At 48.2% G+C, this 24,336-nt stretch overlaps 1 protein-coding gene across 1 annotated transcript; it reads right to left on the reverse strand.

The window, feature by feature from the left end:
• Positions 1 to 859: 859 nt before the first annotated feature.
• On the reverse strand, positions 860 to 18,975 carry PIPOX (pipecolic acid and sarcosine oxidase). Its single transcript, XM_066636346.1, has 8 exons — positions 18,820 to 18,975; positions 17,643 to 17,791; positions 14,481 to 14,694; positions 7,902 to 8,084; positions 4,793 to 4,951; positions 4,033 to 4,185; positions 1,800 to 1,875; positions 860 to 990 (listed from the first exon to the last, which is right to left on the reverse strand). Exons 1-8 carry the CDS (start codon positions 18,946 to 18,948, stop codon positions 860 to 862), a joined length of 1,194 nt encoding a protein of 397 aa, XP_066492443.1. The 5' UTR covers positions 18,949 to 18,975.
• Between the last annotated feature and the right edge of the window lie 5,361 nt (positions 18,976 to 24,336).

Raw genomic sequence — 24,336 nt, forward strand, 5'->3', positions numbered from 1 at the left:
TGCATGCTTACAAGGCCCCCATTCATGGCCTCCCTGAGCCCCTTACTAGTGTTTGTTGTGTCTGTCAGTTACTTCCAGTGGTACTTCCAATAGGTGAACCATGCAAAGTGGTACGGTGGGGGACAAATGTTGAAAAACGTTGATGTAGGCTATAGTTCTTCCTTGTTTGCTCCTCCCCAATTGATGGGTGATGTTCTGCTGCCTCATTGTGAAAGCTTCACTTCGTTTTCATGACCTTAAGACAGATCTCCCCTCTATGAATGTGTGTAACCCCCTTTAAAGCCAGCTGACTTTCACTGTAACATGCCAGAGAGTTCCACTAGTCTGAATTACGTGTTGTGGGGAGACCTACTTAACCAGCAGCTTATGGGTTTGAGTGGGTGGCCCTGAACACCCTGTAATTTTTTTCTCCCTCTCTTCAAATAAGGCAGGCGACCCTCTGAGAAGCTTTAAATGTCACGTATGGAAACACCTAAACTTGGAGTTTTATCAGTTTTTGGCAAGTGTACAACTGATCTCCTTTTAATGAAGTGGAGGCATTTGCCATGGGTGTACGCATCAGTGTGCATTGTGGGAAAGCTGCCATGTGAGGAGGAAAAGGGATGCACATAAAATTCCACAGACAGCTCAACAAGAGGAATTTTGGGATCTGGAGATAGGAATCTCCATAAGATTGTCACTACCTTTCAAATTTATTTGAATCAGTAACCTAGTGGAAAGATTTTGGCCTCTGTGAATGGAGCTACATGGGACAGGTGCATAGCAGGGTACTAGATAGCGAAACGGAGCCAGTCCAGTTGGTGTTCTTTACAGAGCACTTAGTTTCTCTTTTGGTGCTCAAACCCATGGATGGCGGACTTTACAGAACAGCTTTAGGCAGCGTTGAGAAGCGGCTTATCTGAAACGGTGCCAGATTATATATTGGCTTCTCCCCCAAGCTTAGCTCACACAGGATCTTGCCAATGACAGGTGCAAACTTGAACCCGTGGCCTGTGGGAAAGACAGACAGGAAACTAAATATAAAACCTCACTACATCTTTCCTCCTACAAGAGACACAGAAGCTGACCTGCAAGGAAGATAAAGGAACTGGGCCAGGGCAGAATGTTTGATGTAGTGCAGGGGGTGGATCAGAGACTATGCTGTAAGCTGGGAAGTTCCTGGTTTGCATTTCACCTCTGCTACAAACTCTCTAGGTCACCTTCAGCAACTTAGTCTCAGCTTCTATTTGCAATGTAAGGCATAATAAGCTATCTTGCAGGGCTGTTGCATGGATCACAAGGAGATAATGTGTCATCCTGTTCTAGAGAACTATAGTGGACTCTCCTTATCTGCAAGCGCGACCTCTGCAAATCTGAATATCAGCAAACGCTGAGCCTATGACTGGGTCTCGGAAGGCCTCCTGCATATGAGCGGAAGGCACCACAAATTCATGTCCAGTCATCTCCAGGAGGCCTCTAAGGAGGCTGTGTGCTACCTCCAGAGGGCTGGGCATACCCCTATGTAAGTAATTGTGACACATGGGTGGACCTCCCACAGATTTCATTACCCATGGAATTTGGTATCCATGGAGTGGCTCTAGAATGGATACCCAGGGCCCATTTTACACAAAAACTAATAATTACAGCACAAGCCTGTGCGTGTCTACTCAGATATAATGGGGCTTACTCTCAGGAAAGTGTGTATAGACTTTCAGTCTTAATATTGTCCTGGTTCCTCTCCCTACACCTGCTCCTTCCCATCTCCCAGTTTACCTAATAGGGCTTCTCCTCTCCCTCCCCCCTTAATCAACCACATTTACCTGAGAATCCTGCTCCAATGATCATGTTTCTGAAATGTGGGTGCTGATCTAAGACAAAGTCCTCATCTGGAGTATTCTGAGATAATGAAGGGGGGAAAAAAGCACCATTCACATTAAGTTGCTATCTTTAGAAATTGCAATGCAGGCAGGCAGCAGAGCAGGAGACTGGGATGTCTGGGTTTAATATGTTGCTATAAGACGCAGACCTGCTCCAGGTAGGCAGACCAGATCACAGGAAGGAGGACAGCAGTGGGGGAGGGGGGTCCCTTCTGTGAAATTTTGGTAAGGGCAGCTTGCTAGAGGGAGGGCAAGAAGCTTCTCTTGATCCCTGGCATCTCCAGGTAGGGCTGGGAAAGACACTTGTCTGAAATGCCAGAGTGATACTACCAGTCAGTGTTGACAACGCTGTACTAGAGGGAACAAGAATCTGACTCAAACAGGCAGCACCTAAGTCTCTATGCCAGTTGTTCTCTCATATTTAGCACTGGGACCCACTTTTTAGAATGAGAATCTGTCAGGACCCACCGAAAGTGATGTCATGACTGGAAGTGACATCATTAAGCAGAAAAATTTAACAACCCTAGGCTGCAGTCCTACCCAGGAGTAAGTCCCATTGACTATCATTGTTAAAAGAATGTACATAGTAACTAGTTAAAAGTACAGGTCTGTAACATTTCCCCAAATGCAGTAACATATCATAGTAGCATCAAGTCTAAAATATTAAAAATAAAATATTGAAATGAATGCGGACCCACCTGAAATCAGCTCGCAACCCACCTAGTGGGTCCTCCTGACCCACAGTTTGAGAATCACTGCTCTAGGCAGCTGCCATAAGGTGCAGGAAGCTTCAAATGCCTCTTCATTTTGTTCCTCCAGATTTCACTATACACCTAATGGTGCTTCCAATCAATTAATCGTATTACCCATAAGCTGCTCCCCAGTATGATTTGCATCCTCTAGATACTAAATCAAACTCTCTCTGTCTCTCAGGACTGGCCCACTCTCCAATGTCCTAGCTCAGCACTCTCTTCTGCCCCACATTTCTTCTTTCTCTCGGTCCCCTTCTTCCTTTCCCAGTCTAGGGAGCAGAAGGTGAGCAGTGGAGTCAGGTAAGAGAACAGCGATGGGCAACCCTCACCAGTCTGCTTCCTTAGATGACCTCTTCATCTGGCCAAATGGATGGGACCATCTCTACCAGCATTCTACTTCTACCAGCAGCCAAGAAGATGCTTCTAGAAAGCTCACAAGCAGAGAACGGTGGAAAGTGACCCCCTCCTCCCACGGTGTTTGTCCCCAGCATCTGGTTTCCGGAATTATGCAGCCTCTTGAATATGGAGGTTCCATTTGCTAGTGTGGCTAAGAGCTGTTGATAGCCCTCTTCTCCCTGATTTTTGCCTCTTCCTTTTACAAAAGCCATCTAAGCCATTAGTGGTAAACACTCCATCTCCTGGCGGTGAGGCCCCAAAGCTAATTATGCATTGTGAGAAGAGGTACTTCCCTCATCAGGGCCGAGCCTCCTGCCAATCAATTTCAGAGGGTGACCCCGAGTTCCAGGAAGATGAGAGAGGGAGAAAAGCATCCCCCTCTGCATGTTAGTCATGGCTGCTTTAAGCAACTGCACAAAAGGCAGATGTTCAGCAGGTGAAGCCTTCACCATCTCCCTGCTCCATTTACTGGTTGTATTCAGCTTTTAAAAATACAAGTGCCTTTGCAGAAAAGAGAGCATTTGGCTTTCTCTGGCCCAAGACTTCCCAGTGCTTGAGGCAGTGGGTCAAATGCTGGTCCTCTCATCTGTCCTCCTTCCTCACCCTGTATTTGAAAATGAAAAAGGAAATGGAGCAGAAGAGGAAGTGCAGAGAAGAAAGTGGTGGGCTACAGCATCCTAGACCCACCACTTCCCTCTCTTCCACCCTTCCCCTTTGGCACTTTCTTCTTTTTCAAATCTAGGGAGTGGGAGGAGAAGCCACAGAGATAGGTATGCGGTGGATGCCCTTACACCAGTGTCACCTAAGGCACCTAATTACCTTAGGTGGCCTTATGGATGAACCAGACCTGCAACACCCCTGGCCACCTTCACACACATCGTTGTTGGCTGATCACAGGGCTTCCAGAAGCCACCTGGGGGAAATGCAGGATTATTGCCTTCTGTCACCAATTATGGAGGAAAATTAATTAGCTTGTTAGTTATGTTAGCCACATGACCCTCCCCACTGAATGCTGTTTGCTTCTTTACCGTATATATGCAGCGCTCCTGCACAGCTGGCTTGGGGTCCAGCCCTGGAAGATACTTGCTCACAAATTCCTCCAGGATCTGAATGTCAGCAGAGGTCTGGCTCAGCTGGTCAGGTTTGTCAGGGTCCACAGGGATGCCGTTGTGATAGCAGATCTGGGGAAGGGCAGAAGAGATCCTGGCTGAGCCTAGAAACCCTGAGCAGGGGAAGGTGTGCGGCTACTAGTCTTTCCCATCTGCTGGTCCACAGCAGACCTTTCATAGAGGCTCCGCATGTATGACCGACCCTGTTCATGTGCAGTTAACAGTAGCGTGACAAGAAAAAGCACAGTCACATAGCTGCTGATGGGAACTTTTTTTTATTTCCAGCTAAATAGATCCCAGACAAATGGGCAAATGGGGTCCCAGACAAGAAATGCCTCTTCTGCAACAGTCCAGCAACACTGAGGGATGGGTGCACAAGCAGCCTCCTCTTCCACCCTCCCCACCCACTAATGAAACATCACTTTTGGTTTTCCGAAAAACCGGAAGGCTTCAGAATTCCTTCTGACACAACCCAGCACAGCTCCGGTCACGTTCCAAGGGAGCACAGGGATGAGTGAGGGGGGCAGGACCCCAGCCCCCCCGAAGAGTGCTGTCTTGTGACCCTCTCTCAGTTACTCTACTGACACAGATGCACATCAAGGCCAGCCACACATTCAGTGTTCTGGTGCAGCTCAGCCTCTTCCCCATCACTTAATCTCCGCTTGTGCCTCTCTCTTACCTTGACAAGCCCGGGGTACTCATCAACTGGCAACCCATAGATGTCATGCCCTTCCCCACTGAGCTTGATGGCCAGAAAGCATGGTAGCCTCTCCAGGGCTGCAACACGGTTCTGGTCATGGTCTTTCACCTTCCAGTAGCAGACACTGATGCGCAGGGGCTGTGGAAGCAAGGGAGAATGGGATGCTCACTCTGTGACATCACTGTGGGTGGAAACATGGGTGCTGCCCAGGGAGAACACCATGTACTTGTCCTTGTGCACTAGTGTTACTACAGTGTATTCAATACTTCCACCCTTCCTCCAAGACACTGAAGGCAACTTCTTCCCATCTCAATTTTATCCTCATAACAACCCTGTGAAGTAGGTTAAGCTGAGAGTGACTAGTGTGTCCCATCCCTGTCCCCACCCATAGTAAACTGTATAGCTGAGTATTTGAACCCAAGTCTTCCCACAGTTACTCCAGTCTTTTAACCAGTACATTATGCTGGCTCCTGGCAAAGGTTGAGGTCCAATGGAGATTGTTTTGCTGTAAAGATTACTGCCAGATAGGATGGCTAGTTTTTGAAGAGTGAGTCTGTTTCTCCAACTTTTTACTTTCTTCTTAAGTGAAAGGTGGCAAAAGTTAATCTCCAGCCAACTGCGGAGCTATTGCTGGGGTCTGATCTCATCTCCAAAAGCTCTGCCCCTTTGCAGCTGAGCTCTGCCCCAAATACCACATGCCCCAGCCCCCCCCAATTTTTCAAAGAGTTGGCAATCGTGCAACATCCTTAAACCCATGCGAAATGTCAAAAAGTTACTTATGAATTGAGAAGGAAGCTGAAAGCTGACCAAGGAGAGTAGCTGTGTTAAATGTATTAAACTCATTTATTTAATATTTCACATTTTTTTACCACCCTTCCTCCAAGGAGCTCAGAGTGGTGTACATAGTTCCGCCCCTCTTTTTGTCCCCACAACAACCTTGTGAGGTAGGTCAGGCTGAGAGTGACTGGCCCAAGGTTACCCCAGGAAGCTTCACGGTTGAGCAGGGATTTGAACCTGGCTCTCCCAGATCTAAGTCCAACTCCTGAACCACTAAACCATCCTGGCTCTATATACCGATCAGTGGATGTAGATGTAGGCAGGCAAACAGTAAAATTATAACCCGTTTATTAAAACCCCTAAGAAAGGGAGGTAGGCTGATATTATAATAAACTATTTACATATCATTTCTGAGCCAAAAATGTTCACAAAGCAGTAAATTGCAAAGGAGGAAGAATGAAGCAAGCTGGCTTGGAAAATGACTTGGGCTTTGGCAGGCCCCAAGTGCACATCTTAACAAAAACTACCAGCAGGCAAACATAAAACCAAACTGATTTCCTAATTCCTTAAAATCTCACTGTTCTTCCTCACTTGGCACTCTGCCCAAGGTCAGCTTGAAGAGTCCATCACAGCTCCCTGATCCCTAGGAGGTATTTGAGAACTTGGCCACACACAGAGACATTCTCTGAGGGACCTGAGCTGGAATGCATCCAAGAACCCTTATGCTCAACCCTATGAGGGCATAGGGTCATCTGACTGGAGGAAGGAAAGCCACCTGGTCACTCCATCCCAGCCCTTTACCTTGACAGGTGGACTTGTCTTCAGTTGGTTTCTCAGACATGATCCCCAGACAATCTACGTCTTGCACATGCAGCTTTTGGGGATGTTATTGGGGATGTTAAGCTCAGGTGAGCATCCAGATTAAGGGCTGCTGTGTCTAAGACGCCAGGTTGTCTCTTTGGGAGGCTAGATCAGGGATGCCCAAACCCTGGCTCAGGGGCCACTTGTGGCCCTTGGGGCCTCCCAATCTGGCCCACGGGGAGCCCCCAGTCTCCAATGAGCCTCTGGCCCTCCAGAGACTTTCTGGAGCCCATGTGTGGCCCAAGCCAACTGCTCTCAGTGTAGGGCAGGGGTGTCCAAAGTTTTTGGCAGGAGGGCCACATCATCTCTCTGACACTGTGTCGGGGGCCAGGGAAGAAAATAATTACATTTAAAATTTGAACAAATTTACATAAATGAATATATTAAAGATGAACTTATTTGAACAAATGAAGGTCTTACAATAGCTCAAGGCCTATAAAAGGCCTTACACAAAGCACAAGCAAGGCCAGCCTTTCCTTTGCTGCTGCTGCTGCATCACAGATGTGAAACAGCAGGCAGTGGAGGGAGCCCACATCTCACGCAAGAGGTCAAACAGTTGCCCTCAGGCTGAGAGCAGTTGTGTCAGGCCAGTGTGGGCTCATTGGAGACTGGGGGCTCCATGAGGGCTGTATTGGGAATCCTTGAGGGCCGCAAGTGGCCCCAGGGCCAGGGTTTGGGCACCCCTGGCATAGGGCAACTAGTTAAGCTCCGCTGCTTACTATTTCACGTCTGTGATGCAGCAGTGGCAGTGATGGAAAGGCCAGACTTGCTTTGTGCAAGGCCTTTTAAAGGCCTTGAACTATTGCAAGACCTTCATTCATTCATATAAGTTCCATCTCTAATATATTCATTTATGTAAATTTATGCAAATTTATTCAAATTTGACATGTAAATTAATTCTTTTTTCCCTCTGTCCCCCGACACAGTGTCAGAGAGATGATGTGGCCCTTCTGCCAAAAAGTTTGGACTCCCCTGGGCTAGACTACCCCAAAGCCCTTTGGCAGTAATGTCCAATAATGAAGAAAAGTAGACAAAAATAGGGGGAACAGGATTTGTCACAGGAATGTTCTCCATTATTATTATTATTATTATTATTATTATTATTATTATTATTATTATTATTATTATTATTCACATCAAAATGACAACAGCTGATAATGATCGTATACACACAAAAAACACAACATTTATCAGCTGGTAAATCCTCATCCACATGGACATCTGTCTGACGTCTAGGTGTATTTGAGATGATGATGATGATTTAATATTACTTATGGCACACAGAAAACTAGCAGATTTGGGAGAGAGGGTCTTGTCCTTCCCTGGTTCTGTTGCATATGTACAGACCTGTCTCTGAACAATCCACAGCTGTTTGATGCATCACAATTTTTGTTTCACCGTTGACAATGAACCTCTGATAGTTCAGCTTGACCAAAGCTGTGAAGCTTACCTGGAGGGGCAGCTGCAGCCCCAGAGGCACCAGGAGGTGGCTGGTCCATGGTCCGGCCGCAATCACTAGGCGTTTAGCTTGGTACTTCCCTTGGCTGGTGGTTACAGTGACCAGGTCCCCAGGAAGGATGCTGAGCACCTTCTCGCCATCACGCACAGTCCCCCCACTGTGTCGGAACTGGTCCTAGTGAGAAAAGGGAAATAGGACCAGACTCTGTCATGGCCTTATCTGCCAAGTCCCAAAGGATGCTGCTCTTCTCCATTAGTTATTAACCTTATACAAACTACAATTCCCAGCATTCTTTGGGGGGAAGCCAGGACAGGTTAACACATGTCACCAGACCTTTATCATCAGATCAGTGATCACCCTTCCCATCTGCTTGTCAATAGACTGACCAAGTCTCTCACGGATCTTATGGAAGGTGGTCTGCTTCCAGACTGGCTCTCAAGGATCAGCTCTGAAATCAGAAATCACCTTTTGATCCCCTGAGAGCATTTGATTGTTTAAAACTGAAGCCAGTGTAACCAGGTTCTTCCTTGTGCCAATATGTCTTGTCTCATGGCAGGGCTCACTGTGAGCTTTCCTGTGCCAACTCTGCTATGGAGACAGACACTGAAACTTGCTACACAAAGGTGGATTCTGCCACCAGATTCAGTTGATGAAGGTCTAGAACAGGGGTGCTCAATAGGTGGATCGCGATCTACCGGTAGATCGCGAGGCAAAATGAGTAGATCACGGAGCCCTGTCTCTCCAAACTGTTAATATGTCAGTTTCGACTAGTGACGAAACTGACATATTTAGCTGACACTAAACTGACACTGAAACTGACACTTTAGCTGCTCTTCAGGCATGCAGCAACAAAACTGACTAGACTCCAGCAGGGGCTCCATACATTAAAGGGGGTGTCTGTCAGATGCTTCCTTCCCCCCTGGTAGATCTCCGGGCCTTGCTGGGTTTCAAAGTAGCTCTCGAGCCAAAAAAGTGTGAGCACCCCTGGTCTAGAACAATGTTGAGAAGCAGAGCTATTAACATGAGGCCAAGTCCTCTGACCAGTAGACACTACCACCACATTCTGCCAGAACTCTAAAGAGTACTAAATTATTTTAGCTTCTGCTATCTAACTTGTAAGGAGCCAGTGTGCTTCTGTTAGTCCTGGAGACAGAAGACAGTAACTGTTAAATTTTACATTTTCTAAAAACAGAAAAGGCAATTTCATTGACCCAGCAGGTCTGAAACCAGCCTGGTACCTGGTTTACATGCAATACATGTAAATACATGCAATGTTTAAAGTGATGGACTCAGGTTTTGCTTTGGTCAATTCAGCAGTTGAATTGGGGTTCCCGCAGTCTGGGATGGTGGCTGGGATAGGGTTAAAACCCCAACACACGGTGGTCCTGATCTGCAGGGCTCCTGAAATGGCTCGCAAATTGGCTTTTAATTGAGTAAAAAGCAGCAGGATTGCAGAGTCCTGCGGATCAAGACAGTGCAGTAGGTCTTTAACCTTTGGTCCTGATCTGAATCGGAATTTCTCTTTCTCCCTTGCACACAGTGATAATGATAATTTTTTGCTCCCAGTAAATGGCAGATGTAGGTAGAAGGAGAGCTTGATCCAGATCAGTAGTCGGGGGCAGGCAGGATTGAAGTCCCCTACCCTTTTATGGTCCCAATTCACAGGGACCCCAACCCGACTGCTATTTACTCACTTGAAAACATACCTGCCCAGCCACCCTAATACTAGTCTGGTCCACACACGTGTAGAAATTCAGACTCCCAGCTTTCCTCTCTACCCCCTCCCATTTTTTGCTTAGCTTAACATCCAACTTGAGGAAGAGTTCTGTGGAACTTGAAAGCTTGCAGCATAAGGCTTTGCATTGCTTTGGTGGGTCCAGCTAACATTATTTCCAAAACATGACTTTTGGACTCTTTAGCTAGCATGTACAATCCGGTCCTCTTTGCTTGTGCAAAGGAAGGAAAGTTTGCCGTTATCTCCACTCTTCCTTACAAGCAACCAGTGAGGCTCAGCTGCCCTGGAAATGGAGACATCCCTTGTAGGCAGCGCGGGCTATTCCTTTAAATATATTTTCCTGCATTGATTTCCCACTCCCCTTGTCTTTGGAGGAGAGCTGTGTTCTCTGACTGCTCCGAGCACAACCAGGCTATTTTGTAACGCAAAGCAGATCTCCTCTTAGAAACCTTTTTGCACCAGTGTGAGAAGCATGTTAGCCTTGGCTTTGGCAGTGCTGCGGGGGTGACGCGGGAGAGGGAGAGAGCGCCAGGTCTCCAGCAGCGGCCTGGACAGGCGTGTGGCAAGCTGGGCAGCCCAGATATTGACTGCTCTTACAAGAAGGTTAAACCATGGAAGGTTTTGCTTCTTGCAACAGAATAAGGCTTGTTTTCAAGGTGGCTGATCCTCCTGTCTCAAACTTCTGAGATCAGAGAGACACTTTTGTAACACTGGAGACACCGTTTGCATTTTTTTTAACACCCAGAAAGGTTGAGGAGATGAGATGCAAGGTATCTGTGAGTGGATCCCCTCATGTTTTAATTTGTAATGCAAAAAACAACTCTGGGGCTATCTCCTGCCACTGGATCAAGGCAGCAGCCCAGGGGAAGGTGCATCAAATCCATTCTCCTTCATGGAAGAGCACTTGGTTTGTATGTTAAAGATTCCAGCCATCTCCAGGCCAGCTGGAATAAGTTCCACTCTGAGACCTTGGAGGGCTGCTGCCATCAGTGTAGAGACGACACTGAGCTAGGTGGCCAGATGGTGACTGACTCCATATGTAGCAACTTCCTATCTTTCGGGACCTGGACGCTGCAGAGTAGATGCTATGCATGCAGGTCCCATTCTCGACTTCCAGGGAGGGTTGGGAAAGAGCTGCAGAGAAGCCCGCATCCTGTGTGCCTCTGTATGAGTCACTGATCTGAGAAGGAAGGTGGCCAGCATGGTGCAAAAACTCTTGCAGAGAAGGAACAGGCAGCCTTCCCTAAGGACAAGTGATTCCACCAGGTCTTTGCACCTGGAGTGATTAATCCAATTGCTGCCAATGCAGAGGGGCAGAATTACGCACCCCCCAGCGCAGCCAAAGTGGAATGGAAGGAGGCAAGACCAGCGCAGTGCTCAGTCAGTCAGACCTGGCAATGGTGTTTCATGTCTAGGTGACATCTTGACTGGAAATGCACTCTATGTGGGGCTGCCCTTGAAGATGATTCAGAAATTACAACTAGCACAGAACGCAATGGGTCATGTAGTTGCTGGGGCTTGGTGGAGTGACTCTGTTGGGCCGCTGCTCTGGGGATGGCAGTAGCTGTTGATTGGTTTCCAGGCCCAATTCAAGGTTCCGGTGTCAAATTTAAAGTCCTTTATGGCCTGCGAGCAGGGCACCTCAGGTTCTATACATTCAAGCACATCTCCTATGCCAATGGTTCCCAGACTGTGAGTCATGGCTCCTCAGGGAGCCATGAAAAGCAGCCAGGGGAGCTGTGAAATCCTCGTGCCACCTTATACAACGTACAGGATCGTAGCCCTAATGGGGAGCCATGGCCAATGGCCCAGCGGGTCAAGGGAGCTGCCAGTCTAAAAGTTTGGGAGCCACCGTCCTATGGTCATCTGAGGGGGCCCTCCTTCAGGTGCCATCATTATAAGTGGGGGGATGGCAGAGACGAGAAGCAGGGCCTTTTCTGTGGTGGCACCGCTGCTATGGAACTCCTGCCCTAATGGGCTAAGTAAAGTCCCCTCAGAGGTGTTTGGGGGGGGGGTACTAAATTTTTTATTTCAGTTAGCATTTTAGGGTGGGTGGTGTGGTGAGTTATTTTTATTCCTACTGCCAGTGGCTTAAAATTTTAATGCTGCTTTGGCTGTCGCCTTTCGAAGGCTTGCTTTTATATAGTTTATATTAACGCACATTCTGCTCTGCGCTGCTGTGGTGGTGATTTATAGGGCACGCGCTGATGCTTGGGAATGTTATTGATTACTTGTTGTGTTTTATTATGTATTTTGTGATGTGTTATGATTGTGTTGTATTGAATGGGAATTTGTTTGCCGCCTTGAGCTCAGGAAAGGCAAGCTCTGACTCTTTTAAATAAGTAAGTAAAACACTGACTCATGCAGAGAGGTAGCAAGTAGCCCCTGCTGTGAGTGGATATTTTGGGTTCACGGGCATCATTACTGATTTAAGTAATGTCTCTCTTGCAATCGTGCTTTGGATGGCAGCTGATGCAGCATTATTTTATGCAGCAGCCACATTTTGCCTTTAACACCCATACTCTGATGATCCTGTCATTCAAAGTGCAAATAAACCTAAGAATTCATCCCATTTAGTTTGGAACATCTCATCAGTCCCCCCATCCCAGTATTAATTTTCTTGCACCATGTTGTGTGCACCCAACACACAATTTGAGAACGAGCACAACTGGTGTAAAGAACTGTGCAGTGATAGTAATAATTATGTATTTCATAGTTTGTTATATGTGTTTTAATGTTTTTGAAAGCCGTCTTGGGTGCCCTTCTGGGAGAAAAGCGGGATTCAAGGCAGGATTCAAATCAAATAAATCAGATCAATAAAATAAAAATTGGGTTTCAGCTTTGTCCAAGGTTTAATGAGGGCAACAGGTTAGGCTGAATAACACAGGAATACATCATAAGGAGAGCCCCACTGGATCGGGCCAAGGCCCCTCTAGCAGGGATCGAAACACCAGTTAGTGACTCGAGTCTGAGTCACAAAAGCACATTTTTGCTGACTCGTGCAGACTCAAGTCACTTGTGCCGATGGCTCAGCATTGACTCAAGTCTGAGGCCACTGACTCTGCACTCGGTCCCCATGCTTCTGTTCGTGTCTAGATGTGCTTGCTTACTTTTTTCGGCATGGGAAAGAGCTCATGGTGCCACAATTCTGACCAGGTGAGTAGCAGGCAAGTTCCGGCCAGGAAGCAGAGAAATATTAATGTTTTGCTTTTGCATCAAGCAGGAAATGGGGGGGGGGAGACAGGGGTGGGCTCTTTTTTCCATCTCTGAAGAAACTGACCGTCATCGGACAAAGGATGGGTGGTCTGATTTCTTTCTTTGGATGAGATAGAGGTGAAGGGGGAGCCCAAGGGAGTTCTTGCTTAGAATTGGCTGAGATCCAGGGAAGGGGAGTAAGGGAAGCTGGGGGGGGGGTAGTTTGTACTGATCGTGCTTTCCAAACACATGGCTCCTGTGGGCTCCATTGTGACTTGGGAGAAGGAAGCCTCAGTGAATGACTGGCTCAAATGGGACTATTTCTGAGTAGAGCTGCAAAAGATCGGATCACACTGGTAAGCCTCCCAGCTGCTGCATATGACCCTCTTGCTGCTTCTGTCCCAGCTCTCACACAGTTCATCCTGTCCCCTCCTGCCTTGTTTACAGATTGGATGGGGACCACAAGGGAGTGGTTGAAGAGAACTCCGACACACACACACACACACACACACACACACACACACACACACACATCCCAGTGGCAGCTCCATTTTTGTCTGTGGAGCTGTGGCTGGCTTTTTAAAGGGATAGACTTGTGACTCGAATCTTTCTGAGTCACCAAAATGCTCTGGGCGACTCAGAAAGTCCCCCCATTAAGACTCACTTTTGACTCCAGTCACATGGGGCAGAGACTCAGGCTATGGTTGACTCACCCATCCCTGCCATCTCGTCCAGCTTCCTGTACTGTATCTTACAATGGCCTGCCAGATGCCTCAATGAGCACACAAGACAGCAAGGTACCTGCAATCAGTTGCTCCTCCCTTGCACCTGGCATTCTAAGGTAGCCTGCTTCTAAAACCAGGAGGTTGCGTATACCCATCACGGCTTGTAACCTGTGATGGACTTTTCCTCCAGAAATCAGTCCAGTTTGTTCCTTTTCATGGTATCCAGGCCAGACTCCATCACCACATCCTGTAGCAAGGAGTTCCATAGATTAATCACACGTTGGGTAAAGCAATGGCTAACACAGCCGCTGCATATTGCTGGTGAGGGAGGAAAGAGGAAAATGTGGAACTGGGGAGTATCACCACCTGAAGATTCTATCTGGGTTTTTGCTGCTGTTATTGCACCAGGTGTATCCCTGAGCATTTCAGCACCAGTTCTCTTAAAGGCCCATTAACTTACTCAACTGGCTCCAGGGCCAGCAGTTCCTGGGGTGGTTCAGAGATGTCAAATCAAAGAGCCTCTCCCAAATGAATCGCTACAACAAACGGCTGCTATGGGCACTGATGGGACTTCCCTTCTTTCTGTTGTTTGTTGTTCATGTTTGGGGCCAGCATTCCATGAGGCCAACTGTGGTCCCCTTCCACCACTCCTCCTCTTTCTCCTGTTTCATGGATTTGAAAAGAAAGGTGGGGATCCAGTAGAAGAGGAAGTGTGGAGGAGAGGCGAGGAGAGCGAAGGTCTAGAGTGTGACCTCTGGATGGCTACAGAACCAGGTTTCTGTTTAATGTTGGCAGTGACGGAAGAGAGGAATGGGAGGAAAAGAAATGAAAAGCAAGAGTAATGAACAAGAGAGTGTGGAGGAAAGGGAGGGGGGAATGGTAGTGTGAAAGGTGAAAGCCCCTTCCACTTGTTACCTGGACTGCTTGCAGCGCCTTGTTGGCATACAAGATCCCCGCGCTCAGGTCAGACACTGCCATCTCGCCACCGCACGGGCGTATCCCTGGGAACCTTTGGGCCAGGGCTTGTGGGGTAAAAGTTTCGCCTGGGATGTTGTAGCGCTCCATGGTCTGCCGGTAGCTTTGGAACTCGGGGTCCTCCTGGCGCCCCAGAAACAGCGTCGGGGTCTGTCTGTCGAAGAGGGTTGGGTTTGTGCAAGAGAAGCCTTAGGGGAGCTTAACTTTTGAGGCTGGAGTTAGGGAGGGTAGTTGGGGAGGCGTGGTGAGGAAAGCAGAGCAAGTGTGGCAGGGGGCAAAAATTCAGAGAAGCCCTTTAAACTCAGTAATAAAGCGACTCAGCTCACATTGGAAGGCTTAATCTGAACCTGTTTTGCCTGGGTTTGGAATTGGAAAACCCCCCCCCCCCCCAATTACAGCTGTTGAAAATTTTTTGTTTCAATGGTTTCATTCTATATTGTGAGCCACTTTGGTAGTCTCTTCAATGGGAGAGAAAGTTGGCATATAAACATCTAAAATAGATAAAACGATGTGAAATGCACTCTGTATGTGCTCAGAGCACCTCCTTCAGCACCAACTATCTGAGTTTCTCCCAACCCAGCCAGGATTAGGGAGAAAAGATTCTAGATCAGGGTGTTTGACCTGAAGGCAAGTTTCAGGCCCAGTATTTAAATCTGGACCCCAGTCACACCTACAATGAGGTGGCCCCACAAATTCAAGAGCAAAAAGAGCGGCAACTGGGGGGTAGTAAAACTTCTCTGCTGCATGGCTCACCTTCCTTTAAATCCCCCCAGGGGCTTTTCTCAACAGCCCACCTCTCAAGAGAGAAGTGCAGAAGGGGAGAAGGCGTGAAGGGATAGGCTGCCTCCCCCGAACAACTTTCCCCACTGCTTCGTATTGTACATGGTCAGGACAGGCCCCTGGTTCCACAAATGATTCCACCCTGCTGTCACATCTAGTTTGACCCACAGAAAGCTAAATTCTCTTAATTGGCCCCCTGTTCTGGGACTGGAGCGACGGGCAGAGGACTGCCTGCTGCCCGCCGTCAATAAGACCAGGGCCGGTGCCTGAAAATGCAGCAGCGACAGGCCTTCTCGGGGCTTGTCGCTAATAAGATGGATGGGTCTATTACATCTGACCCTGGCGAGATGAAAAATCATTTAGATGTGCATTTCCTTAATGGCTCTTCCTTTATAGAGTCAAATAAATTAGAGGGACAATCTGTCTCGCCTCGCTGTGGGACAGGGAACGTGCTGGCATGTGTGAGGGTGGGGGCCAGCCTGACCTTCTGCCTCGAAAATCAGCGGTGGGACCCCCACCTGGGACCCTGGTCTGGAGACCGCAAGGCAGGCAGGGACAGACTGGGTGCAGGGGCTGTGGGAGTTTGGTGGAGAGGAGGCGGTTGGGCTGCCCACTCCCGGAGCTCACACAGGGACTCTTTGTCTCTTCTGAGAGCAATGCTGAAATTGTGGGTTAGAGGAGCAAAGGGTCAAGCTGCCAACTAGGCTAGATTCTGCCACTTGACCAGTATGGACTGGTATTCTCAGCAGGGACATGCTGGAGATCCGGGGAGGCAGATCCTCATTTTTGATCCTCCAATGAAAATAGCCTCAGGTATGCACTCCACTGCGTTTCTGAGGGGTTGTGCAATCAGAGAGGTTGAACTCATCACTGCGACACCTCTCGTCTCTCCCTGCATAGTAATAGTCACTGTGCCTGTTACCATACGGGGAAAGACAAGAGGTGTAGTAGCCACAAGCTCAGTCTCCCTTCTGATGGTGACTGGGTAGTGCCCCAGAATGCCTTGTGGCTTCTGGGTAATGCTCCAGAATGATTTGTGGCACCACAGGAAGCTCATCCCCAGCCACTGACCTCACTACATGTCACTGATTATCAGGGCTGAACCAAGATTCACAGAGCTTGAGATAGCACACTGTATGCCACCCCTCTTACCCACTGGTGTACTACCACCCCTGCAGCTCCTCCTCCCACTCTCTGGATTTAAAATGGCGGGGGGGGGGGAACTGAGCCAGGGTGGATCCAAAGGGGGCCATGGGTGCATGGCCCCCCAAACGGTTGCACTAGTAGGAAAGGGCACACGCTGGGATGGGGAGCAGCCCAAGCACAACTGGGAGCCCAGGTCTACCTGCCTGGAAGAGGTGGAATGAGAGTCCAGGTCTACCTGGCAGGTAGATCTGGGCTCCAGGTCTGGGAGGGGCGCCCCGGTCTATCCGCCTAGCAAACCTCAGCCACGAAGGCCAAAGTTCAACCAGAAGGCAAGGTCTACCCACCTGGTTGACCTGGGCTCTGGAGTTAAGGTAGTGCTCATGCCCCCCCCCCCAACACAAACACTAGATCTGCCCCTGGCCAAAGAAGACCCCAGTTTCCTCTTCCACTCCATTCTTTTCTTCCTTTTCAAATACAGAGAGTGGGAAGAGAAGGAACAAAGGAATGGGGAAATTGAGCTGGTTCCCCCCCCACCAATCCAATGCCTCAGTTGACTTCATGGATGAACTTGCCTTGGGTACTGAAAAATCTCAGCAGTAGACTTAACAGAATAAAGGTGGATTCCTTGTTATGTCAATATAAACACACAGGAGTTGAAATTGCTCCCCAAAATAAACCAGTAGGATCTTCCAAGCCACACCACTGAAGCTGATTGATTTGCAAATGAAAGCTGTGGGCTGCTAATATGAAAGAAGTTGGTCTCTGGCCATGTACAGAATGCCAGTCTCTCACTGGTTGGAACAACAGCTGGCCTATGTGCCTCTGGGATGTTGGGGATGGTCTCCAGACATGCATGAGCCAGCGTGTTCATGTAGTGGTGAAAAAGCTGAACCAGGGAGAACTGAGTTCAGATTTCCCCTTGGACATGAAGCTGCACCAACCAGTGTCTCTTAGCCTTCGCCTCACAGGGTTGTAGTGATGATAAAAGGAAGTAGCCTGGGCATCCTCTGAGTTGCTTGGAGGAAGGATGGGATGTGAATCATAATAATGCCCCCCACCCCCCTTTATGTAATGAACCCTCACCTTCAGCCTGCAGCTGCCAAGCAAAAGGCCTACAGCTGCCCTCCACCAAAGGCCCGCAGCTTCTTCCACATCTCCTCCCCAGAGGTCTCTCACCTGTATAGTTTGGTGCCAGTCTTGGCCTCCAGTTCTGCCCAGAGACGGTACGCCTCGCCCATCATGTCTGTGTAATAGTCCTGGGGGTAGGCACTGCGGATAATGCGGCTCTGTCCATGGGAGCTTCCTCGGGTGTGGGGCAGAGGGAACTGTACAGCAGGGGGAGAAGGAAGAGTTAGGGCTGATGGCTCTTGACATCACACATTTTGATACCCACCTTGCAGGGTTGTTGTGCAGAAGGAGGGGAAAGAAGAGGTCCAGGACTTCTCCTATAACAGGACCGGTGGCATCTTCAGCAGGAGCACTCAGGTGCTGGCTTTGAATCTTTTTTCAAAAGGATCTGAGCTAAAAAGAAGCTTCTGGTTTGGCAGGTGAGAAATTTGCCTAGGGGCATATGTTAATGTCTATCAAGGCCATCTTCTTTCCCAAGGGTTGCTTCAGAGATAGTACAGTATAAAGCTCATGTAACAACTGCAATCCTGTGCAAATTAACCAGGAGTAAATCTTATTAAACTCAGTGGGACTTACTTCTGAGTAAGCATGCATATGTCGGCACCCTAATATACCTTTTCTATTTAGTTGGGGCACTTTTAAATCCCATTTTTCAATTGCTACACATCTGTTTTAAAACACTTGCACCCCAGTCCTAGTGCTTGGCATGATATAGGCTGGAGATCTTTGAATGAAGTTTCAGAGCAGAAATAAGAGGAGGGAGAATCAAACACACTGATGAAGATATTTAAAGTTGATTTGTTATTGCCGTTATCATCTTAAGGGGCTGTGGCTATGGGGGGGGGGGTGGCGTCATGACAAGCTCCTGCACTATTAAATTCACCACTATTTCCTGCTGCTGCTGCTGCCTGGGTTTCAGGAGTAGATTTTGGAAAGTAGCTTCGGGTTTATAGGGAGTGCAAGGCAGCCTATTGGAGCCCCATGCCCCTTAAACAGGCATGGAAAAGGGGGGGGGGCAGCAGGAATTGGCTTTTGATCAGTGCTTAACTCCCTGGATGATGAGCACGACAGGATGGCAAGGGGGTAATAAAAAGAGTCATTCATCCTTGTAAAACGAGGCTCTGCAACTGATGCAAGAGCAGAAGCAGAAAGGCCTACATAGTGTATGTGGGGGGGGGGGCTGGGGGGAGGTATGAATTTGCCTTGCCTTTTAGGCAGCACTTACCTGCTCTAGGAGGAGGGTATTCTGTTGTCGCTTGGCCAACCAGTAGGCAGCAAAAGAGCCTTGGATTCCTGCACCCACCACAATGGCATCGTAGCAGTGGCTGTGGCCGGTCTCCTCTTGGGCAGCCATGGCTGTTACAGCACCCTTCCAGTGCCTCTCTTCCCTCGGAGCCAAGTCCAATGGAAGAGGCAGAGGCAAAGTTCAAGGGTCTATTTTTTTGCTGCTCGGTGCCAGGCTCCGCTTTTGTCAACATCTGAAAAGGAGTTGGATCGGGTGTCAGTATGAGCCTCTTGCAGCGGGTGTGGCTCCTATTTTCTGACATCCCCTGGCACAAAACCCCCATGGCTACCTCCCGCTCCTAGTTTTAGCACCAGGCCCTGCAGATTCAGAGTTCCAGACAAGCTTCCTTGGGAAGGGTTAAACCATGCTTGCAACACAGCAGCCACAGAAAAGATTTCTTGGCAGACCTGCACCCGAATGCCCCCACTGCGCTTGATGTTTCTGCAAAGCATTGGTCAGCAACTACTTTTCCTGCAGGGCCACTTTGAGGTGACGTCTGGCAAGTCGACACTGCTGCCCCACCCCACCCTCACCCCCAAAGGCAGCCTGCTGCCCAGACAGTTCTGTAAAACCCTCAGCACACTTGAGACGTACATACTTATGCATCGGATGGACAGAGTGGATAGAGGGACGTTCTTTTCCCTCTCACTCAACACCAGAACAAGGGGACAGCCACTCCAATTGAGTGTCGGGGGAGTTAGAACAGACAAAAGGCAATATTTCTTTACCCAGCGTGTAATTAGTCTGTGGAACTTCTTGCCACATGATGCGGTGAGGTTGGTGGCTCTTCTTAGAAAAGCTCCTGGAATTTCCAGCAGGTGTCTCATGAACGACAGAGCCTGGTTTCATTGCCTCTGCACAGGGTAAGGAAACAACTGGGCGCCTGGCTATTTTGCATGCCTGCCTCTGCTTTTTAAGCAGAGCCAATAAAAGCTTTCGCTTGGCCTACTTTACATTGGTGGCAGCTCCTTTGCAGCATTGACTTGGCACCTTGTTCTCTCTGCTTGGCAGCTTGGCCAGGACAAACTCGACAAAAAGAGTGTTCCCAGAGCTGGACCGGAGGTACGAACAGATGGAGCTGGGGAGGGAGGGTGGACCAGCCACAAGACAGAGGGGAGCCACGTGCGTCCAATTCATCATGTCAGCTGGGCAGCTCCTTGGGATGCAACCCGCAACTGCCAGCTCCAGCTGCCTTCTCCAGGCCTTGAGGTCCAGAGAGGATCCAGAATTCAGCGAACCGACTAAGGCTGCCAGCTTTACCTTGTGGACTCAACCCAGGCTCTTGTTCCAAGGATACATACACTGCAGGCAAGACCAGCCCAAGACTTCCTGATGCCCGAGGTGGCATGCCAAAAGTTGCCCCCTTCCCCAGTGATGTGACAGCCACTGCTTCTCCCACTCCCCTCTCCTCTAGCTCTGCCATTTTCAACCAGTGTGCCGTGGCACGTTTGGTGTGCCGCAAATGGTCTGCAGGTGTGCCACGGGGTTTGGGGGAGGATCATTTATTGGTAGGGCCACTGGGGGAGATGTGAGCCTTGTCAATTTTCAAAAAAACTGATGATGTGCCCTGACAGTTTTAGTGCCTTTTCAGAGTGCCCTGAGAAGAAAAAGGTTGAAAATCGCTGCTCTAGCTCTCCTCCTCTCTACATTTCCTCTTCCTCTCTGCCCCCCTCATCCTTTTCCAGTCCAGGAAGTGGAAGGAGAAACAGTGGAGGCAAGTTAGAGATGGGCGCTCTCAACCAGTCTGCTGCTTGAAGTGACCACTTCAGTTGGTCTCATGGATGGGCCGGTCCTGACTGTGAACTTCCAGGTCAGGGTCTGAGTTCTGGGGACACATCGTACAACTGCCTTGCTAAAGCTCATCTGGTTAGGGCCTGGATGGGAGTCCGTGCTGGATGGCACCCAGAGATAGTGTGACCTTCAACCCTGTGCTTCCACTTCCCCACACGTCAGCCTGACTGTCTACGCTCACTGACAAATCCTGCCAAGGATTTAATTTTGCAGGGTGTGTTTGGGTGTGTCAGCAACAGGAGCCCCCTGAGCCAAATTTGGTCTATTAAGATGGGCAACCAAGAGAGGTGTTACCAAGTGTAACAGTAAAACATAAGAATATAAGAAGAGCCCCTCTGGATCAGGCCAAAGGCCCCTCTAGTCCAGCTTCCTGTATCTCACAGTGGCCCACCAGATGCCTCAGGGAGCATACAAGACAACAAGAGACCTGCATCCTGGTGCCAGTCCTTTGCATCTCACGTTCTGTGGTAGCCTACTTCTAGAAACAGGAGGTAGCACATCCTCATCATAGCTTGTAATGATGGACTTCTCTTCCAGAAGTCTGTCCAATCCCCTTTTAAAGGCATCCAGGCCGGATGCTATCACCACCATTTTTGCATCATGTGGCAAGGAGTTCCGCAGACTAATTACACACTGGGTAAAGATATATTTTCTTTTGTCTAACTCTCCCAACACTCAATTTTAGTGGATGTTCCCTAGTTCTGGTGTTGTGTGAGAGGAAAAAGAATATCCCTCTATCCACCCCCTGCATAAATTTGTATGTCTCAATCATGTCTCCTCCCAGACACCTTCTTTCTAGATTAAAGCACCCCAAACTCTGCAGCCTTTCCTCATAAGGGAGGTGCCCCAGCCCAGTAAGCATTTTGGTCACTCTCTTCTGGTTTGTTACACACAGTGAAATCTACACATGTTCAAGCCACAGCTACTCTTACAAAGGGATGAGCTGCAGGGGGATTTATGTGGTGATTGTGCGCTAATGTGAAAGAGTGTACTCTTGGAAAAGCCTGCGCCTATCAATATACCTCTGGAAGAGTTTACTATGTTTTAAATGACTGCAGAAAGCTGAGCAGTGAAACTGCCTGCAGTTTTGATACTTTTGGGGGGTATTATGATGGTTTCATTTATTTATTGTATAGATTTCCCACTCGCTTTTTGGAAACATGCTCCCATAAGGCACAGCAAGAAGAAATTGTATACGGCAAGAGTAAACTGCAATCAAATCCACAGGATATCATCCAATATAAATAATAAACAAAAAGATATTTTTCATTCAGCCCCAAATCTACCTCTTCTAAAACCAAAAGACGAGGTCAATTCTTTAAAAGCTTAGCAGAAGAAATTAGGGTCTTCAAAGTTTCCTTGAAATCTGGAAAGTTTGCTGTGTGTAGCAAATCCCCTGGAAAAGGAATTCAACAATTATGGTGCCACCACTGAGAAGGTCCTGGACATTTATGTATTATTTATTCCAATATTTCTATAATGTCTTTCACATAGAATCGTGAACTAGAGTCTCGCAGTTTTACATTGGCAAGTTGCATTGGTTCTAGGAGACTTATTTGGAAAATTGGATAGGATTTGGCCCTCAGTATGGTTGTCCCAGGTACAAGGACCATTGGGGCTAAGTACTTAGGAACCATAGAGAGATATATTTCCGAGGGCCTTTGGCACTTCGGCAGTGCTTGGTCAGCATTCCATATACCAGGGAGGATTGTAGGTCTCCTAGAGAGACCTCAATATCACTGCTGCCAGCTAATATGGAGGAAGGGAAGGGGTCACTGATGGCGTTTATGGGGTTAGATGCTCATAGGGCATCCTGGGGTATATATTTAGGACTTGACACTCTTCTGATTATGTCACTGCAAGCACAATAGGTCTCACTTTCAGAACAGGCTCAGAAAAAATGAGCCTTTTCCTTTTTCATATTGGTGCCATTTTCATTTGTTTATTTAAGATTTTTAAACCTGGACTCTTCACTCACAACAGGAGAGGAAACTGAACGCTTTCCACATGCGCTGCCTCTGACGCATTCTCGACATCACCTGGCAGGACAAAGTTCCAAACAACACAGTCCTGGAACGTGCTGGAATCCCTAGCATGTACGCACTACTGAAACAGAGACGCCTGCGTTGGCTCGGTCATGTCGTGAGAATGGATGATGGCCGGATCCCAAAGGATCTCCTCTATGGAGAACTCGTGCAAGGAAAGCGCCCTACAGGTAGACCACAGCTGCGATACAAGGACATCTGCAAGAGGGATCTGAAGGCCTTAGGAGTGGACCTCAACAAGTGGGAAACCTTGGCCTCTGAGCGACCCGCTTGGAGGCAGGCTGTGCAGCATGGCCTTTCCCACTTTGAAGATATACTTGGCCAAGAGTCTGAGGCAAAGAGGCAAAGAAGGAAGGCCCATAGCCAGGGAGACAGACCAGGGACAGACTACACTTGCTGTGGAAGGGATTGTCACTCCCAAATCGGCCTTTTCAGCCACACTAGACGCTGTTCCAGAACCACCTCTCAGAGCGCGATACCATAGTCTTTTGAGACTGAAGGTTGCCAACTGACTGACTGACTGAAACCTGCCTTTTCTTGCAAAAAGAAAAAAGAAAAAAAGAGAGAGCTAAAGGCAGCTTATGTAACATACAAAGCAATAAAATGCAAGCACATAAAATTAAAACAATTCTAATAGCAGCAAAACCAAACAAAGCTAGGAGCAAAAACATAAAATAAGCATTCAAACATACCCAGCGCCAAGCAACACATAATGTTTAATGCAGGAGTAGCCAACCTTTTAATTTTAGGGCCCCTGGACCTGTAACAATTGTGTAGAGGTGGGAATTTCAGCAGGTACAGCTTGTCATCTGTGAGATGACAAAGGTCCAGGAGCCGTAAAGGTGAAAGGTTGGCCACCCCTGATTTACAAAATAAAAGCACTGATGCAAGAATTACTGTGACTCACAAGGAAGAGAGGAATCCACTCAAACTGGTTCATAAAGAACCTTTTTCAGTATTGCATCAATGAAACATCTGCCTTGCTGACAGATCAAATAAGGTTCTAGGACATCATATTTATCCAAAGCAAACAGGTTCATTGCAAAAAGGATGTGGTCTGAGAACACAAGGACAGCACTAGCCAGAATAATAAGTAATCACAAAGAAGAAAGCAATTACGCTGTTCATTGATGCAGAAAAAGCATTTGACTGAGAAGGATGGAACGCTCTTTTTCACGCTCAGAAATGCCTTAATGAGAATGGACACTTCCTGGATGGCCTCAAAATTACATTCCACCCAGCCAGGTTCTTTATCAATGGACAGGATTCAGATATCATTGTCGAATGTAAAGGCATGTAGAATAGTTGACCTTCAAGTTGTACTACTTGCCAGGCCAATTGAAGACTTCCAAATGCCACCTTCCTTTAGCTGGTGGTATAACAGCCACTGTGGTACTACCACCCAGCCACCAGCCACCCCTTCTCCTCCAACACCAGGCTTCCTGGACTTAACCCATTTCTGCCCAGCCCACAGGTGTACACATTTGGTCCCTGTTGCATATATGCAACGTTGGGCAGAAATGGCTTAAAAGGAAGTAGGGACCAGAGCAGGACATGTGAAGGAGAGTAGAGTGGCAGGCTAGAGTGTTGCAGAACAGGGAGGAGGGGGAAGAGTGGCAGA

This window comes from Tiliqua scincoides, chromosome 8 (assembly GCF_035046505.1).
Source record: "Tiliqua scincoides isolate rTilSci1 chromosome 8, rTilSci1.hap2, whole genome shotgun sequence".
Taxonomy (NCBI): domain Eukaryota; kingdom Metazoa; phylum Chordata; class Lepidosauria; order Squamata; family Scincidae; genus Tiliqua; species Tiliqua scincoides.